This window comes from Pteropus vampyrus, unplaced genomic scaffold (genome assembly GCF_000151845.1).
Source record: "Pteropus vampyrus isolate Shadow unplaced genomic scaffold, Pvam_2.0 Scaffold336, whole genome shotgun sequence".
NCBI classification, from domain to species: Eukaryota; Metazoa; Chordata; class Mammalia; order Chiroptera; family Pteropodidae; genus Pteropus; species Pteropus vampyrus.
The window spans coordinates 1,949,800-1,971,394 of record NW_011889117.1 but is presented as its reverse complement, the minus strand read 5'-3'; the positions used below and the strand labels follow the sequence as shown (position 1 = coordinate 1,971,394).

General features: G+C 36.0%; 1 protein-coding gene across 1 annotated transcript in view; it reads left to right on the top strand.

Moving 5' to 3' along the window:
- Positions 1 to 11,647: 11,647 nt before the first annotated feature.
- Positions 11,648 to 21,595, top strand: part of TRPC4AP (transient receptor potential cation channel subfamily C member 4 associated protein) — a 60,460-nt gene continuing 50,512 nt past the window's right edge. The window contains exon 1 of the mRNA XM_011378371.2: positions 11,648 to 11,871. Within this exon, the coding sequence (XP_011376673.1) occupies positions 11,704 to 11,871 (168 nt within the window). The 5' untranslated portion in view covers positions 11,648 to 11,703. The remainder of the gene's footprint in view (positions 11,872 to 21,595) is intronic.

The following is a 21,595-nucleotide window of genomic DNA, read 5'->3' as shown; positions in this document are numbered from 1 at the left end:
ATTGAAAGTAAATTCTAGTGGAGAAAAATCTATTAGCAAATATCTAAAATACCATTGTGGTAAGTGCTATGGCGACAATAGGTTGCTGTGCTAGAAAATCATGGGGAGAGGTAATCTACCTTAAGGTGGTCAGGGAAAGCCTCTGAGGTAGTAAGTTTTTAAATCTTTAATCATTGAAAATTTACAATAAACAGAAGTAGAGAACAGAATAATAATCCCTTGTGTACTCATCACCTGACTTCAGCAAACCCAGCTTCAAAGACAGTCAGCTGATGGCCAACCTCATTTTATTTGTATCCATACTAGATTATTTAGAAGGAAATCTCATATGTTTCAAAAAAGATTTAAGATAGTTTCACTGCCCTAAAAATCTGTGTTCCACCTATTCGTCTCTTCCTTCCCCTAACCCTTGGCAACCACTGATCTTTTTACTGTTTCCATAGTTTTGCCTTTTCCAAAGTATCATACTTGGAAAGCATAATAGCCAAAGGTAGGAAAATCTGTAATGTCCATCAGCTGAGAAATGGTAAACAAAATGTGGTATGTCCATACAAGGAATATTATTCCACCACAAGAAAAAATGAAATACTGATAAATACTACAACATGGATAAACCTCGAAGATATGTATTATTGTATTATTCCTTTTATATGAAGCATCCAGCATAGACCAATCCGTAGAGACAGAAAATAAATTGGTAGTTGCCAGGGACCAGGGAGAGGCGAAATAGAGAGCTACTCCTAATGGCTATAGGTGATTTTTTGTTTTTTTGGTGGGTGATGGAAATGTTCTAGAATTAGATTATGATGATGGTCACATGACTTAGTGAATATACTAAAAACCACTGAATTGTACACGTTAATAGCGTGAATTTTATGGCATATGTATTATATCTTAATTTTAAAAAAAGGGGGGAAAAAAGGACATACACATACCACCTTACAAAGCAGCAGCAGTTTGCAGGCACAGTGTGGTCTAAATCCATACTTGGGAAATAAATCTACCAGAGGAATCATTCTCCATGCAGAGAGGTAAGCTATTTTGTTCATTTTTTTTTTTGTTAAACTTTCTCGCTGTATTAACAGTGCCTTGAAGCAGTGTTTTTTAGACTTGGCTTATGACTCTTTAGTGGGTCAAGAAATAAATTTAATATGTCACAACTTTTTAAATAATAAAATAGAACAGAAAGTATTTAGAGTGTATCACATGGATCTTTGGCAAGAACCAAGGACATTGGTACAATACTAAAGTTAATTGCATCACATTGTGGGAGAGAGAGAAGAGATATAAAAAATATACACACTGGCTAAGAACAGATTGTTTTATTCAGTGTCCTGGCGTCTAATTTAATTTTCTGGTATGTAACCATCAATATGACCATCATCCTATAATGGGAGAATCAAGTATTGCTTAATTTTATATCAACATAATTTGAAGTTAGTTGTGAACTAAATTGTGGAGAATTTTATTCATTTTTGGCAACATTGGCATGACTTTCAACTGAGTTTTAGTTAGGAAATTGCAATGTGTTTTTTCAGAAAGTGTGTAATGAGGAAAATTTTGAATGTAGGACAAATGTAGCATTTTAATTGAATTAGTTCTAATTGCCCTTAAATGGAATATTTTATTGCTACAAAATATGAGAATGAGAAGGTGAAAAATATGGGAAGAGTGAACAGTGATATTGGGGAAAGTATTGGCATTAATCAGCAATGACTATTTGCACCTCATTAAAAAGACAGTGTTAGCTTTTCAGAAAATACGGTTTTTTCAAATGGGCAAAACCAACAAAATGACATATACTAATGTATTATTTGTAATGATATTCTTGCAAATGAAAGCTTAAAGCCATCAGAATAAAAAAGATACTTGGAAACATAGCATGCTGAATTAGTCAGTCTCTTGAATATTTTCAAAAAAAGAAAAAATATATCATGATGGGCAAATTTTATGAGTCATGATGTAGCTGTCAATGAGAACGCCTTATTATCACTGTGTTGGGTTGCATGTCGTGTGCCAAAAGAGAAAATTGCTCACATGGATCCTGAGGTAAAAATTATTCTTCTGGCATGTTATTATGGTACATATATTTTTTATGGTGAATCAATTTATATAAATATGTCTTAGCAAGAATATAATTTCCCCTTGAATCTGCACTGTTGCAGAACTTTAGAAGCAATGCTTATTATGTTGTTACAATCTGCTATAGATTTTGTGATCCAACTTGAGAAAGACAAGTTGAAAATTACACAACACTTAGCTTCTGCCCAATATGAGTGGTAAAGCCATTTTAAGGAGGCTCTTGCTATGTGTTTGATTAACCTCCTCACACAAAACTGAATTAAAAATATTTACAGAGTTGACAAGTGCAATTATGATCAATATAAATTAGTCTAAGAAAGGAAAATAGAACAAAGTTACTTAAAAATCGTTAGAAGCATTTAAAAACAATGTTATTTAGCATAGTCATTTGTATGTTGTAAATCTTTGGGAAACAGATTCTGTTGAAATTCATGTATATGTTGCGGGGAAAAATGGTGTAAGTTGTTAATTTTATTAAAGGAAGCCAACAAAACAGCTAATTCCTTGAAAAATCATTTTCAGGAATGAGAGCTGACTACACTACATATAAGTGGAATCACATGATTCTTGTCCTTTTCAGTCTGATTTATTTCACTTAGCATGATACGCTCAAGATCCATCCATGTTGTCACAAAGGGCAATATTTCATCTTTTTTTATGGCTGAGTAAAATTAGAGATTTTTGTCGCACCTCATCTTCTGTGTGGGTATGTATCAGTGTTACGCTGGCCTTGTAACGTCAGGGAATGTTACCTCTTTTTCTGGTCTTTGGGAGAAATTGTGTGTTGTTGGTATTAGTTCTTCCTCGAAAGTTTGGTAGATTTCACAGCCATTTGGAACTGGAGTTTTCTTTGTGGGAAGGTTTTTAAATGGCAGATTCAATTTTTTAAATAGGTATAAGATTCTTCCAGTTTTCTATAGCTTCTTGTGTCCATTTAGGTGTAGGTTTTTTTCCATAGAAATGTATCTATTCTATCTAAATTTTCAAATGTATAGGCACAAAATGGTTCTTACATTCTCTTATGGTCTTCAAAATGCTGAAGTCCCTTGAAATGATGTTCCCTTTTTCAGTTTTTGACATTAATTCCCGGTTAGAATCTATTCTCATTTTCTTCATAGAGTCTTGTAATTTGATTGATTGTTTTCTAGGACTGCAGCATCACAGGAAATCTGCAATTTCTTTTCCCTGTACTGCAGATTAAAAAAAAAAAAAAAACAGAAAAATGATGGTTGTAAGACATTAATATTTGGGGAAATTGAGTGAAGGGCATAAGAGAACCGTCTGTACTATCCTTGCAACGCTTCTGTAAATCTAAAATTATTCCAAATAAAAAGTCAAAAAGAAAAAGAAAAAACAGCAAAATGGTATTAATCATCCACTTATTCATCAAGCTCTACTCAGAAGAACTTTGGGTTATTTATAAGACTAGAATCCACCAGAGAATTTAAGATTTTCACCTGTGAAGAGGTTCCAAAGAATTGTAATGAGATTCAGAGGCAGTGGCTTTTATTTCAATTTTTCTTTCTTTTTAAAAGAAATTTTTTGGATTGTTTCCAAAGAGAAATTTCAAAAAGAAATCAAGCCTTTGCAACTTTATTGGGATAATTACACAATTCAAAGAAACAAGGCTTTGAATGTGTTTTGAACTATATTTGTATTACAAGTGGAAAATCTGACTGCTTTATCCTCTATCAGATGCAATCTACCTAAGAAGGAAAGAAACTACTAGAATTAATTACAGAACAATTGTTTGTGAGCCAGGGTTAAGTTGTGAGAGTCTGACCAGACTTGCTTCCAGAGTTCTGAAAAAGGCGAGAACTTAGTCTTTAAATGAGATTTGCAAGAGTTAGAGAATCTTGCCTTCAGCATGACAGGGGGGTCTCTAAAGATTTCAGTCTGCAGGGAACAGGGAGGGCATGTAGAGGAACTGTGGGAATTAGGGTGAGTACTTAGGAATAGAACTGGTTTGTATAGAGCCTAAGATAATAGTTTGTTGGTGGGATTGCAAATTGGTATAGTCTGGAGGTTTCTCAAAAAATTAAAAATGGATATACTTTTTGACTCAGAAATTGCACTTCTGGGTATTTATCTGAAGAAAATCTAACAATTCGTAAAGATCTATGCACCCCTATATTCATGGCAGCACAATTTACAATAACCAAGATATAGAAGCAACCTAAATGCCCATCAAAAGATGAATGGATAAAGAAGTTATGGTTCATACATACAATGGAATATCACTCAGCCATTAAAAAAATGGAATCCTATCATTTGCAATGACATGGATGGACCTAGAGGTTATTATGCTGAGTGAAATAAGTCAGACAGAGAAAGATAAATACCATATGATTTCACTTATATGTGGAATCTAAGGAACAAAAAGAACAAACTAATCAAAACCAGATTCACGAATATAGAGGACAATCTGGTGATGGGATAAAGGGTTGAAGAAGTACAAATTAGTAGTTGATAGATGGTCACGGGGATGGGGAGCACAGCGTAGGGAATGCTGTGGGCATTAACATAATGGCTAGGTGGAGAGCCAGAAGAAAGGGCAATTAGGGAGATCATTTTATAAACTATATAAATGTCTAACCATTGTACTGTATACTTGAAATTTAAAAATATATAAAAAATAAAACCAATTAAGTTCAAATTTTAAAAATATGCTAGTTTAAGACTTTGTATTTTATATATTCTTGAACAGAAAACTTATGTGATAAAAATAATAATAGCTAATAATTTTTAGTGCTTACTTTGTACCAGGTCCTGTGTTAAGTGCTTTATCTCTATTATCTCATATACAACTCAGGACAATCCATTGAGGTAGATACTAGATTTTTTCTTCCATTTACAGATAAGCAAATTAAGGCTTTAGAAGTTAAGTAACTTCAAGGTTATGCTGCTTGTGTGGATTGGAGCTGGAATTGCAATTTCTTGTTATCTGTCTTCCTTCACTAGATTCTGGGCCCTAGAAGGCACAAGCTATTCACAAATGTTTTCCTAATTATTAAGACAGTGCCTGCACAAAATAAATGTGCAATAAATATTTGTTGAATGAATGAAATTTATTGGCCACGTGCCTTTAATTATATTCCTTTTTGCTGTGATAACTTGTTATTTTATGGCTCTTTTTTGAGATGACATGTATCAACCACTTGACAGTGTCTGAAACACTCATAGTAGATATTTTTTAAATGTTAATTTTCTTTCTTCCTATTGCATTTCTAGCATAACTTTTGATACCTGGTAGGTATTCCCTAAACAGATTTAAGACAACTAGTTTAGAGGCCACTACAGCAATCTGAGAACCCTATGGAAAAATTTGTGTGTGTGTGTGTATGCACATCTTTTGGGGAGAAAGAGTTCAAGCTTTCATCATAAAAGTGTCCTCAGCCTCCCTAAAATGTTAAGAACCGCTGTTGTAGATTAAGGAGTGACTGGCTACGGAAGTGAGGGAAGAATCTATATCTGCGGGGATTAAAGCAGTGACCTAGAGTGACTGTATTTTCTGAATTCAGATCAGATCACATAGCTGGACAAGTTCAAGTCTAACACAAGTTATTTAAATTAGGGTTGTCCTAGAAGATATCAAAAGGACACAGGAATTGGCTTGAAAGGATTACCACTGATCAAACTTGGGACAATTCGAGCATCGAAAAGAATAATAAAAGAGAAATGAACATATACATCCCAAAAACTTTTATAAGAATGTTCAAAGTAGCTTTATTTATAATAGCTCCAAACTGGAAATAACTCAAATATCCATGAATAGAAGAATGGATAAATAAATTGTGTATATTCATACAATAAAATACTTCCCAGCAATAAAAAGGAGTGGATCACTGACACATGGAACAACATAGATGAATCTCAGACATCTTATGCTGAGTGAAAGAAGCTAAACACAAAAGACTACATACTATATGTTTCCATTTATATAGAGTTCTAGAAGAGTCAAAACTAATCTACGAAGATGAAATCAGAGCAGTGTCCGCGTGGGGTGCAGGAGTTGACTGTGAAGGGCGCATGAGGAAACTTTCTGGAGTGATAGAAATATTCTACCTCCATTGGGGTGTTGGTTACATACGTATATACATATGCCAAAATTCATTAAATTAAACACATAAGATCTAGGCATTTCATTGTAGGTAAACAATAACCTAACAAACCAAAAGAAACTAGATTAACAACAGTAATGGATTATAACATGTTAAATTAAAAAGAATCCATGAGTCCATAGTGATACCCCAGATTAAAAAGAAAAAGATGAACACCTTTTTTTTAGGAGAATATAATATAATATAATATAATATGATATGATATGATATATGATATAATATGATATGATATGATATGATATAATATGATATGATATGATATGATATGATATGATATGATATATGATATAATATAATATGGGAAGAAATGATAGAATTGGAAATCCACTATTTTGCAAACACCAGTGTAATAATCCAGGCAAGGATCATTAAAGGACACTAAAAACTACTGAGTGATTGGTATTTAGGGAACAAGATAGTCTTAGTCTCGAAGTCCAAAGATTACTTATTAATTACAAAGGGGAAAATGTACCTTTCCAATACAGATACCTGGTAGACCCATATTAGCCAAGAAATCAAACTTGGTATTATCAGTAATGGGATAAATTTATACTACTTCCTCCTGATATGAAGCAAAGGGAAAGACACACCATTACCTATGTAGTATTCTTGCTAAAACAAGTTGAGCCCCAATTTAATCATGAAAAAATAGTCAAGGAGATCCAGATGGTAGGGCATTCAGCACAATTGGCCCAGACTCTTAAAAACTCAATGTCATGACAGACAAAAAAAGATAAGGGAACTCTTCAAGATTAAAAGACGCTAAAGAGATATAGCATTCAAAAGCGATGCATGATCCTTGATTTAATCCTGGATTAGGGGTAAAAAGACTATCAGGGAATTTGGCGGGGGGCAGTTGCAGACTTTTGAATGTGGACTCTAAGGTAATATATCAACACGAGATTTCTTTCTTGTGATGGTGTCATGGTTATTAGGAGCAAGCATACCTTTGTTCTTGGAAGATACATGCTAACATTGGGGTGAAGTGTCGTGATACCTGAAATTTACTTTCAAATGGTTTAGCAAAAATGTGATACATATATAGAGAGGTATATGTCTATATATGTAGATGTGTATCACACAGAATAGAAAAAAAGTAAAAGAATGTTAACAATTGGTGAGTCTAAGCAAAGAGTATATAAGTGTTCATGGTATTATTCTTGCAGCTTTTCTGCAGATTTGAAAAATTTCCCCTTAAAAGCTGAGGGAAAATGAGGTAATGCAAATAAAATGCTTGGCTAATGCTAAGTGCTCAGTAAAGGTTGAGTCTTACACAAGAGTATAAACTTCATGACGGCAGGGACTTCTGTAGCCCTAGCACCTACAACCTACCACATGGGATGGTACTCAAACATTTTTGAAACAAATCATTGAGAGGTTGTACCTTAGAAATGTAACATGAAAAAATATAATTGTACAAAATAACACCACAGGAAAATATATGGTTACATGAGACAGCTGTTTCTATGGTCTGAATATAACTGTGCCAGTTGCTTTGACTAAAATGTCTTCTCTATGTTTAAAAAATATATATATTAAAAAAAATTATACTAGAAAATCCATCTGCCCAACTGAGATGAGTTTAGTAGCTCATTTACAAGAAGTAATATACTCTGAGTAATGTCAGCGTGTTTGGTTAAACCAGTGGGGATTATGATGAAAAAAAAAATTAGTCAGTTTAAGAGCTTCATTTTTTCTATTGCTGACCCAAATTGACATCAATCGGCTTCTTATGGGAGAAGTACTATGCCCTCTGGTGGTGAGAGACACTCATCTGGTTTCTGTGGAAAAGGTCAGCAGAACAGAGAGAAAGTGGAAAGAGAGCCTTTACCTAGAGGTTTCTGGAAATCTATCTCCTTATTTACTAGTCACATAGTGACCTTAATGATTGAATTTGATGTAATAATTTTTGATTCAATAAATAGTCAGCTTTAGAGAATGCCTGGGCCAGGCCGGACTGAGAAAGGTACAAATTTAGGAATGGAGTCAAAGTTGGGTCAAAGCTGAGGTGTCCCCAACATGAGTGCCAAAGGAAACAGGGAAGGGCCATTTGAACTATAAAATTTGTCAAGATCCTCTCTGTTCACTGTAACAAGGGTGAGAGTGTACAATACACCTCAGGACGAGCCCCGGGGCTGTAATTGCCCAGAGAAGGCTGGCTGCTGGCCAGACAGCTCACCAATGCCCAGCTTTGAATCTCTGGAAATGCCTTTTCTTTCTTTTCTTTTTTCTTAATTTCTAACATTTAAAAGACTTTTTTTCCCCCTGCGTGTAAAAATTACATGTGGCCTATGTAAAAAATTATGAAAACTTTTAATAAACTAAAAATCACCTGAAAACTGTCTACATTGTGATAAGCACAGTTGACATTTTCAATGACATTTATTTCAGGTAATTCTGTACATATAACCATATAGAGTAAATATACATTAGTGAGATCATAATATATCCATTCCTTTATAACTTGCTTTATTTTTCCTTCAACAATGTGTGGTAAGCATCTTTCTATCCAGGTATAGATATGTAATTTAATTTTTAAAAATTTAAATTATTAAAATTATATATGCTTACAATAAAATGAAAATAATAGTTTAAAAGTTAGGAAAATGAACATTTTCCCATCTCCTAATTCCATTCCATAGCAGTAATTGCTTTTAACTATTTTGTGCATAACCTTCCAGATTTGGTAATGTATACATATATTTACATAAGTAATTTTTTTATACAAATGGGATCATGTGGTATATATTGGTCTTTCATGAGCTTTTTTCACTTAATGATGTCATGAACATCTTCCCATGCCAGTGTGTGTGTGTATCCTGTTCCTTTTAGTGACTGCATAGTATTTTGTCTAGATGAACCATGGTTCATTTAGTCAGTCACCTAATGATGAATAATTAGGTTGTTTCCAGTATTTGATATATATATATATATATACCTTGCTGAATATTTTTATAATACATCTTGGTATACATGTGTAGTTATTGCTAAAACATAAATTCCTAGAAGCAGGTCAAAGGATGTGCATGTTTAATTTTATTTGAAATCTTAGTATTTTATTTTATAGATAAGACATTTGATAGCCCAAATATTTCATTATATTGAAATACAAGAATTTATTTAACCATGATCATATTTTATGGTTACATCATTCCTTTTGCTATCACAAATAATACAATAATAAGTATTTCTGTATGTAAATCATCATCATATCAAATAGTGTCATTAGGATAGATTCTTAAAGGAATAATTATTGAGTCAAAAAATTTGGGTTTATGACTTAATTCATACTACTAAAAAATTGCTTTCCAGACAGGCATATCAACTTATGTTCTCACTATCATCCTTCTACTATTAGAAAAATTAAAAATGTGCATCTTCTTACACATTTACTGGCCATTAATTTTTCTTCTGTTAATTGCCTGTTTATTTTTCTGTTGGTTTGAGTTTTCCTTGTATTTTTTTGTAGGAATTTTCTGAATCTGTTCATTAATTCATTGAGCCAATAAACAAATATTTGATCACCTACTATGTGCCAAATACTATTCTAGGTACTGGTGGTGAATGCAGCAATGAACAAAACATACCGAAACTATACTCTAGTCAGGGAGAGGGGTGCAGAAAGCAAACAACTATATGTCAGGCAGAGATAGCGCTATAAAAACAAACAAACAAAGCGTAATAAGATGGAGAGTGTAAGGAATGCTATTTTATATGTATGGTGAGGGAAAAGTCCTTTAACGGAAACCTGTAGTACATGAGGAAGCAAGCTATTTAGAGAAATTCCTGGGGAATAAGAACTTCAGGCAGAGGGCACAGTAAGTTCTTCACAAATTCTGCATATTGATCTTTCCCAGAATATCGTCTATTTTTAATGGTTCCTTATAGTGTCTTATACAGAAGGTTTTGGTGGTGTTGTGGTCAAATTTGGCAGTCTTTTCCTATTCATGACTTCTGAGTTTTATGATTGAGAAGAATTTTTCTACCCCCAATTCATAAAACTATTCTCCCAGATTCATTCTATTTTCATACTTTTAACAGCTTTTTTTGAGGTATAACTTACATATAAAATTCACCCCTTTGAGTTTACAATCCAATGATTTTTGAGTTGTGTAACATCCACAATCCAGTTTTAGAATTATACTTTGATTTTGTTATATGTAGCTTTTAATATGTCTGAGATTCAGTTTAGCTTTTGGTGTGACGTTAAAGACCTAACTTTTTTCTTCTTTTCCCATTAATTTGAAATCTCTCCCTTACCACATACTAAACTTCCATATATACATGGATCCGTTCCTGGTCTCCCTATTGCAGGGGTCACAGGCTAGGTTTTATTTGGCCCATGGAGTTTTCAAAACTGGGAAATTTTGCATAAAAACTCAGAATTTTGGCTTTTCTGGAAAAACTAGAAGATCCAGCAACAGCCCGATGAAGGCAATAGAGACCACTCATTTTAAATAGGCATGAGAGTCGTGACCATAATCCTAGTTGTCCTAGGACAGTCCCCATTTATGCATGGTGTCTCAGTGAAAATTAATACCATCCTTTCATTCTTAAAAGTGTTCAGGTTTGGGCAATAAATTATGAGTCACAATCTCCATCATTCCTTATTGCATCACACCCAGCACTCCTCTTTCGTTTATAAGAGCCCTCCCAGGAAGGGAAGAAGGGAGCAGACAACGAGGTCCTGCCACAGAAGTTTACCAAAGGAATGATTATGTGGGCGCAGAGTAGACATAACTGGTGAGGAAATATTAGGACGTTTCCTTGACAGAACATGATATCGCAATTTACGAATTCCTCTCCCTTGTTATTTCATTTAACTTCACAACAACGTATCCAGTTTCGCAATTTACCCACTTAGTTACTGTGTATTTATTTGTATATGGATTTGCTGTCTTCCCCTGTAACCTGCATTCCAAAACAGGACCCGGTTAGTCTTTTCTGCTTACCAATGTATTCCCAGTAACTTGTTCGGTACCGAGGGTAGAGCAGGCCCTAGGAATTACATATTGGCTAACAGGCTCCCAAGAACTATTGATTGCTTGAACTAAGGAGGAAACTGACGCACAGGGAGTCGAGGTCCGCGGCGAGTCGAGGGCGGAGAGAGGCAGGCAGGGAATTAGACCAACCAGCCTGATTCCCAGCCTGGAGCCCAGGATCTTTTCCAGGCCAGTTGGCTGTAACGTCCCCAAACAGACAAGAAATGAGAGAGCGCACACGCATGGACTTGTCTTCCGCCTGAGAGGCCTCACAGAAATGCGGGACCCAGAGGCGGAAAAACAACTAGTGCAGGAAACTCCACGTAATTCTTTTGCACCTGTCCCGCCTGAGACCGGGACTACATTTCCCAGGAGGCCCTGCGGCGCTCACGTCTCTGCCACGCGGCTTGCGTCTCCGCTGACAGCCCGCTGGGGGCGCTGCGGCGACCCCTCCGCCGCCCCGTAGAAGTCTCCGCGGCCCTGGGGCTGCTTGCTTCCTGTTTGTCGGACGAGGAGACATGGCGGCGGCGCCGGCGGCTGTAGGGTCTGGGGCCAGCCGAGGGCGACGGGCAGCAGGAACGGTGGCGGCTTGGGGCGGATGGGGCGGCCGGCCGCGACCCGCTAACATTCTGCTGCAGCTGCGGCAGGGCCAGCTGACCGGCCGGGGCCTGGTCCGGGCAGTGCAGGTACGAAGCCGACCCTGAGGGGCGGGGCGGGGCGGACCAGGCGGGAGCTGGCAGGGGGCCGGGGAAGAGGCCCTTCCGGGCCGCCGCAGTGTGGGCCCGACCGGACTTGGCCAGCAGTGAGGCCTCCCCGTGGGCTGCACGGACCATGTCAGCGCTGTGGGGCGGTGGGCAGCGGCGGTCTAGAGGCCTCTGGTTAGGGGCCGAGCGGGACCGGGCTGCATCGGGCATTGATGGCGTGTACGAGCCCTGGGCCCAGCTCTTGGATCCTGCCTTCCTTGCGCCACGTCTACACGTCTGGGGTACCCTAGGCGAGTTTGCTTTGGTCTCTGCGGGCCTCGAGTTTCTCTGCTGTGAATTGGGCGGTGGGTCATCATTGCAGCCCCGAATGGTTAAGCTTATGTCATTCTCTTAGGCCTTTCCTTGACACCCCCTCCCACTTCAAGTAGGTCCCCATTGTTATTCAGTCATAGCCCTGAATTCGTTTTGTTCACATAACTTTCTCAGTGTATAATTACATATTTCTTTCTTATCTGCCCTTCTTTTCCTCAGTATCTCACATTAGGCTGTGCTCCAACGGTTGCAGGGTCTGTTTTGCCAGTGCATAGTGTCACGATTAAGAGGCAAGGACTCGAGTCAGGCCTGGATTAAAGTCCTGCTCTCTGTTGCTTGGGCAAGTTACCTTCCTGTGCCTCAGTTTCCTCATTTGTAAAATGGAGATAATAGTAACCTACCTCTTAAAGTGTTGTAAGAATCAAGGAGACAGTTGTGTACAATATTAAGTGCATTTTTGGTGCATAGTTAGGGGAGAAGTGTAATCAGTTAATATTAATGCTGTATGTGGTATCTGGTCTATAATAGGTGCGCAGTATATGGTTAACTTTTTTTTTTTTTGAATGAACAAAGGCCACTGCTTTAGGGTAAAGCAGGCTGAATAAGACCTAGGCTCCTTGTTATGCCCCCTACCCTTCCATATTCCCAGAACTAACCTTGTAAACACACTTGCAAAGCATTAGCTTAATTTAAAGACAGCCTTTGCATAAAAAACTTTCGAAGGATACACAAAAAAGTAATAAAGTGCTTGGTGGGAGTGGGGTGGGTATTGGGTAGATGGAAGAGAAAATGTGAGTGAGACTTTTCCCAGTATAACTGTATGTGTGTATTAATCTCAACCATTTGAATATAATTTATGTGATTAAGAAGACAGAGTAAAATAAAGACCAGGTGGTCTGTGTGTATGGAGGGCTACAGATGAAGAAGCAGTTCTGGGTGAGCAATATATTCCTGGACGTCGATAATCATAGATGAGTAACATTTTTCCCGTGCCATTCTGCTCTATCTGCCTTAAGAAGATCCTGGAAATACTTGCTGTATCCTTCTTTAAACCCGAATAGCTTTTTTGAGCTGGGCCTTGGGGACATCAGAAAGGAAACTAATTCACCTTCACTGAGCAAATACTTTGGATCAAGCATTGTGCAAGATATACAGTGTCTTAATTTAATCCTCAGTCTTTTTGCGTTAGATGTCAGGACTAATCCCTTAACATCGATGAGAAACCCGACCCCCCCCCCCCAAAGGTGAGATAATTTGCTCCTAAATACCATCTTGATAATCCTCTATGTTCTGAGGGCATTAGGGAGCCACAAAAGTTCTTTAGCATAGAGAATGAGGCAATTTAGGACACTTAATTCGTTTTCAGAGCTGGATGACCTGGAATGAGAGGAGAGTAGAGAAGCTCACTGGATCGAAAGCTACTGGAATATTGGTTTAGGATGGTTATTGTAGTGATCGATAGTTGTCTACAAGTGTAGGAGTTATTTCAGAGGTTGAGATGGCGATACTTTCCCAGAACTACGGTGAGGATAAAGTGGGGACTTTCATCTTTCAAATGTGTACTTTCTTGTTAAGTTTCCTTGATCTCTTCCTTGCCACACCTCCCCCCTCTTCCCTTTCCCACACTGCAGAATAAATTAGTTCCTCACGGGTATTTCCATAGTACAGTAAGCATATGCATGATGGCATGTGGTAGACTGGGAAAGACCAGATTAAAAAAAATTGATTGTGGTTAAAAAAACAGAACATAAAGTTTACAATTTTTAAGTATACAATTCAGTAGTGTTAAGTATATTCACCTTGTTGTGAAACAGATCTCCCTAATTTTTTCATCTTGCAAATCTGAAACTGTAACCATTAAACAACTCTCCTCCTTCCCCCCAACCTCAGCCTCTGGTAATACCATTTGACTTTGTTTCTATGAATTTAATTACTTTAGATATCATATAAATGGAATTATTCACTTAGAATAATGTCCTCAAGGTTTATCCATGTTGTAGTATGTAATAGGATTTCCTTGAGAAAGATCAGATTTTCAAGTAAGATGGACCTGAATTGAACCCTAGTTCTCTTACTTACTAGCTGAGGGACCTATGATATTTAACTCTGAACCTGTTGCCTTATTTCTAAAATGGCAATAATAACATCTCTCAGGGTTGTTAGGAAGATTAGGTAAAATCATATGTTCAAAAAAGCTTGGCAAGTATATGGCATATAGATGTTCAGTAAATAGTTGCTATCAGCTTGCAGCTATTAGACTGAGCTGCTTATTTTTCTTTGTGTCGGCAGAGGCTGAAATGGCACCAGGCACTTGATAGGTACTCATATCTCAGGAAATTGTTTGAATTGAAATACTGTATATAAGGGCACAGTCCTCTTCCTCCTCAGTCCTGTTCTGTCTGTATTCCCAAACACTTCCTTGGATTTAAAGATTCCGGAATCAGATTACCTAGGTTCGAATCCCAGCTCTGATACATACTTGCTATGTATCTCTGGGCAAGTTAGTAAATTTCTTCGTCTCGGTTTGTTCATTTGTAAAATACAGATAATCATGAGACTAACCTCCTTATGTTGTAGTTAGGAGTGAGTTAGTACATGTAAAGCACCTAAAATAGTGTCTGAAACAGTAAACATGCTATAAAGGTTAGTGAGTATTGTTTTTAAATACTCTTTATTTTAGTGGATCCTAAATCTGTATTTCTATACTGATTTCTCCCTTTTACTCCAGATGGATATATACAAGTACCTTCTCAGCATCTTCAGTTAGACTGCTAATGGGCATTTCAAACTTAACATGTTAAAAATAAAATTCCTGATTCCTCTTCCACCAAACCTGATCTTCCCCAGCTCTTCCTCATTTCCCTAAATGGAACTTCCGAGAAGCCTGGGAGAAGACTCTCGGCTACATTATTTAGAATGGGCCTGTCCTACTTAGATTTGAGTGTGTCTTATTTCTGTTTCCCTTTCAATTTGCCCTCTGTCGAAGTAATAAAATATGCTGGTATGATGCTTTAGCATTTACAGAGCCTCTTCACGCTTATCAGCACATTCAATCCTTAAGTCATAAATTCCTTGCTTAAAACCCTCCAGTGCCATCCCATTGCAATTAGAATCAAATCCAGATTCTTTACTGTAGATGTACAATACCCTGCATGATCAGTAGGAGTGGAGGAAAAGGGGTAGACTAGGTAAACTGTAGGCTGTAGGGCAGAATAACTCACAGGTCGTGATGCACCACCCCCTAGAGATAACTCCTTCAATTTGGCAGTCTAGTGACAAGCTAGGTTATGGCATCCTTGGTCTGTTTCCCAAATGCTAGTTATTGGTTCCTTGATTATTGGCATATCCAAATTTAACCTGAGTATTACCTCATATTTTTTTCTTTGGATGGACTCTCCATGAAAAAAAAAAAAATTCAATAGGTACTACTTGTTTTAACCTTATTCTAAGTATTAATATTTATGAAATTTAGGGGTTTACGTCAAATGCAGTCTTCCCTTGCCTGTCGTGGGTAATTTGATACTGAAAAACCCCTGGGTAGGATAAATTCTTATAATTTAAAAACAAATACCATTATATTTTGTATATACAAGCCATAAAATTCACTCCAAATTATATCAAAACAAAACAAATCCCATTAAAGTGGACACAAGTATTCTTGGTTACCATTTGTTATCAGAATAAACTAACAGGATATTTAATCTTCATTAATTATCCTTTAAGACAGCTATTTACTTGCACTTAGAATGATATTTTGAAGCACTGGCTATCTTAGGACTAAATAAACAAGTAAGATAATACATTGATGTTTATGGAATTCAGCCTTTAATTATTTAAAAAGAAAAGCAATGAAGAAAACAAGTCATCGAAAACTGGAAATGTCACATTCACTAACCAGGCTGATATGATAGCTCAGGCAGCATGATGTAAGAGATTATCACTAGTATAAACTGTCAAACCACAAGTACTCCAAGAGAAAAAAACCCATACAACACCTGCCAATAATTCAAACGTTGAAGATGACTGGATGGTGCCTCTTTCATCATAGTACTCAGCTGCTCACAAGGAAAACAAAATCCAAATGATTACTTTAAAATGGGAGTAAAGATCTTGTAAGACAATGTAGAAGTAGTAAAAGAAATTCCTTATGAAGTTAAATATTTAGAATATGATTGGGAGGACCTCTGGGCATCATGAGCTTTGTAACAAAAAACAACAGTTCTCTGCCCCACTTTTCACCCTCGAGTTCCACCCTCCTGAGGCAACTACTGTCCACATTGTAGCTTTTTCCTTTGCAGCAAGGGTCCAGAAGAGACATCCTTTTTTTTGAAGATGTATTTTTTAAAATTTACTTTTCAGTTACAGTTGACATTCAATATTATATTACTTTCAGGTGTACAAAATAGTAGTTAGACATTTATCAAACTTAGGAAGTGATCCCCCTGTTAAGTCTAGTACCCCCTTAACAACATACGTAGTTATTAGAATATTATTGACTATATTTCCTGTGCTGTACTTTACATCCCCATGACTATTTTGTGACTGCTAATTGTACTTCTTAATCTATTCCCCATTTTCACTCAGACCCCCAACCCTCTCCCTGACAGCCATCATTTTTTTCTCTGTATCTGTGAGTTTATTTCTGTTTTGTTTATGTTTTTTTTAGATTCCACATACAAGTGAAATTATATGGTATTTGTCTTTATCCATCTGACCTACCTCACTTAGCATAATACCCTCTCGGTCTACCCATTTTGTTGCCAATAGTGAGATTTCATTCTTTTTTTCTAGCCAGGTAATATTCCATTGTATCTATGCACCACATCTTTATCCAGTCATCTGTCGAGGGACACTTAGGTTGCATCCTTATTTTGGCTATTGAAATAATTCTGCAGTGAACATAAGGATGCATATCTCTTTTCGAATTAGTATTCTGGATTTCTTCAAATAAATGCCCAGAGGTGGGTTTAAATTTTTGAGAAATCTCCATTTTTCCATAACGGCTGCACCAGTTTTCAGTCCCACCTACAGTGCACAAGGGTTCCCTTTTCTCCTCGTCCTCGCCAAGACTTGTTGGTTGATTTTTTGTTGATAGCCATTCAGACAGTTGTGAGGTGATCTCATTGTGTTTTTAACTTGCATTTCTCTGATGTTAGTGATGTTGAGCATCTTTTCATATGTCTCTTTGGAGAAATGTCTATTCAGGTCCTCTGCCCATTTTTTAATTGGATTGTTTGTCTTTTTGGTGTTTAGTTGTCTGAATTTCTTATATATTTTGCATATTAACCCCTTGTTAGTTGTATCATTGGTGAATATTTTCTCCAGTTCAGTAGGATGTCCTTTCGTTTCATTGATGGTTTTCTTTGCTGTGCAAAACTTTTTAGTTTGATGTAATCCCATTTGTTTTTTCTCTTGTTTTCCTTGCCCGAGGAGACATATCCAAAAAATACTACTAAGAGCAGTGTCAGTTTACTGCCTTTTTTCTTCTAGGAGTTTTATGGTTTCAGGTCTTAACATTTAAATCTTTAATCCATTTTGAGTTTATTGTTCTATGTGATGTAAGAAAGGGTATAGTTTCATTTTTTACATGTATCTGTCCAGTTTTCCCGATAATGTTTATCAAAAACAGTGTTTTTACCCCATTGTACGTTCTTGTCTCCTTTGTCATAGGTTAATTGACTGTATAAGCATGAGTTTATTTCTGGGCTCTCTGTTCTATTCCAGTGATCTTTGTGTCTGTTTTTATGACAGTACATGCTGTTTTGATTACTATAGCTTTATATAGTTTGATATCAGGTATCAAACTATGTAAGTTTGATACTACCTCCAACTTTGTTCTTTCTCAAGACTGCTTTGGCTATTTGAGGTCTTTTGTGGTTCCATATAAATGTTAGGATTATTTGTTCTAGTTCTGTGAAAAATGCCATTTGATAGGGATTGCATTCAATCTATATATTGCTTTAGGTGTATGGACATTTTAACAATGTTAATCTTCAGGTAAGCCAGTATTTCTAAATAACATGTTTATAAGACTGTTTACTGAATTTTCAATTTTAGACTTTTTTTTTTTTTTTTTTTGTAGATTAGAATTCATTTCATAGCCACATATTTTGTCTGAATCATTCTCCAACTGTAGTTATATCACAGTTTTGGTTGTTCATGTTAAGTATTTACATTATGATGGTTATGATGATATGATTGTTTACAACAGAGCCATATAGTGTACAGAAATTATAAACTTGTTTTTCTTAAAATTAAAAGCCACCCTTCCCCTTATTTTTAAAATTGAGATATAAATATAGTAGAATTCACTCTTTTTAGTGTGTAGTTCTATGAGTTTTGACAAATGTGTAAGTCATGTGACCACCACTCCAGTTAAGATATAGAAAATTTCCTTGTAGTCAACCCCTTTCCTACTATCATCCTGTGGCAATTGTCCATCTGTTTTCTGTCCTTATGACCTTTTACAGACTTTTATAGAATCATACCGTATGTAGCCTTTTGAGTCTGGTTTCTTTTATTAGTATAATCACCCGTTTAAAATTTGCTTTGCTTTTTGTGTCCTTACAGTTTATTCCCAAATTCTAAAACTAACTTCCTCCCTCCCTCTTTCTCTCTCTCTCATCTTGAAATTTAACTATGATACACATTGATGAAAATCTTTTTATTCATTGTGCCAGACACTGTGTAGCTGTGTAGATATATATTAAAATACATAACAACTATAAAAAAGTCATATCTATCACCTGACATTAACCCCCTCTGCAAAATGATTGCACTAAGAGTTAGGTCTTCCTATTTTTTAAAAAAACATTTTCTCCTCTATGAAGTTATAGCTATGATTGCTTTGGAATGCTTCATGGAATAGATGAAACTTGAGTTGGTTCTGAAGAATGAATAGAGTTTGAACAGAGAAGGAGAGACATTTCTGGCACTAAGACCACCACTGAGAAGGTCTTCATAATTGTCCATTAGAAGAGTGGGAAAATAAAGTGAAATGCTTATCTGGGAGCTAGGTGGGAGATAAGTTTAGATAGACTGGGAATAGGGTAGGGAAGGTAATTAACATTTATTGAGCATCCACAGTGTGCATCTGTGCAGAAACCTTTTTAAAGTTTATTGTTAAGTATTTGACCTACAAAAAACTGTAGTAATATCACAATAACCATGTACCCACCACCAAACTTAAGATGTTACCAATACAGTTAATGCCCCTTTCGTGTCAGTCCCTCCCCACCAGATATAATATGCATTTTGAATAGATAACATATGCATATGTACTAAAGGATTACAGAGAAAAGTACGTCTCCTTTGTAAATAGCTCACTACTACCTCTTCAAGCACCCTCCAGTTCTACTCACAGAGGCAACTATAGTTATTGATTTCTTGTGTAGCATATAGAAACATTCTAAACTTAGAAAAGCAAATGTGTCTATATATATATTTTTTCCTTTACACAGGTAGTATCATACTACATACAATATTGTGCATCTAGCCTTTTCACTTAAAAGTATATCTTAGAGATCCTTGCATAATCAGTACACACAGATTATTTTGTTTCAAGCAATTAAAAAACTTTTTGTGTTGAAATATAGCATACAAGTAAAAATGCACACAAAAATGAGTTGTACAGCTCAATGAGCAATAAAACCATCAACTACGTAACAACCACCAGATCATTTTGCAGTCCTTGCCAACCACTCTGCTCTTCCTTTTCTCCAGATGAAATTACTAGCCTGACTTCTAATAGAGCAGTTAGTTGTGCCAGTTTTTATACTTTATATAAATAGAATCAAATAATATGTACTCAGTCTGCCTTCTTTCAATTAATATTGTTAGATTCATCTTTGATGATGTTGAAGCTGTAATTCATTCATTTTCTGTATAGTATTCTATTGTATTAACAAACCACAATTTTACTTTTGATGAATATTTGGAGTTTTTCCAGTTTGGGGCTATTATGAATAATGCTTACAGGAACATTGTTGTACACGTCTCTTGATGTGTATATGTACAATTTCTGTTGCTTATCTACTTAGAAGTAGAATTGCTTGGTTATAGAATATGCATAGGTTCGGCATCAGTAATTATTACAGAACAGTTCCCGAGTTTACACTCCCACCAGCCGTGTATGTGAGTTCCTGTTCCATGTTCTTGCTGATCCATGGTGTTGACAGTCTTTTAAACTTGAGCCATTCTGTATGCAGTGGTCTCAATATGGTCTTAGTTTGTGTTTCTGTGATGGCTAATGATGTTAAAACACCTTTTTCAGAAGTTTTGGACATTTGGACATCTTCTTTGGTGGATTGCCTGTTTAAATCTTTTGTACATTGTCAGGTTTTTTTCTTTCTTTTTTGTTTAATTGACTTATTTTTCCATTTCGTGAATATGAACACTTTATAATTTTGCAATTATTTCTCTTGTTCGGTGGCTCACCTTTTTATTCTCTAAAAGGATTTTTTTTTATATATAAACAAGAATGCTTAATGAACAGAAGTGCTTAATTTTAATACTCTCAGTGTATTTTAATACTCTCAGTGTTTTCCTTATGATAGTGCTTTTTGTTTATTTTTTGGTTTTAGAAATTTTTGCCTACCCCCAAGATCATGAAGATATTTTATTTATTTTTTAGAAACTTTATTGTTTCACCTTTTACATTTAAATATATGCTCTACATGGAATTGATTTGAGGGTGTGGTGTGAGCTTTTCCATATAGATACCTGGTTGACCCAAAGTCTCTTCTCCCCACCCCCTGCTCCGGAGTGTCACCTTTGTCTGTTTCATGTCTATTCTGATACACTGGTCTGTCTGTTTATCCTTGTACTGATACCATATTGTCTTATTTTTCGTAACTTTACATGTGTTGATTTTGGCTATAGTATATTGAATAGGAGTAGCTTCTCCTACTTAGTTATCTTCAAGATTTCTTGGCCCTTTGCCATTTCCATATACATTTTAGAATGAGCCCATACATTTTTACAACAGAATTTTGATTGAGATTGCATTCAGTTTATTGACTACCATACATTCATTCTCTCTTTCCCTTCCTCCTTTTTCCTCTTCCCCTCTTTTTCTTTGGTTTACTTTTTCTTAATTTCTCTTGATAATGTTTTATAGTTTTCTATGTAGTGGTCTTGTATAATTTCTGTTTGATTTATTCTTTGGCATTGGACATTTTTGATGGTATTGTAAATAGTTTTTTTAAAATCGCATTCTTTTTTAATTTTTAATTTATTATTTTTAATTTTCATTTTTAAACATTTTATTTAACATTTTTATATTTTCTCCCCACTGCTCCCTCCCCTCTGGTAACCACTTGTCCATTGTCCATGAGTCTCTGTTTGTCCTGTTCATTTGTCGCTTTTAAGTTTATATCCCACATATAAATAATAT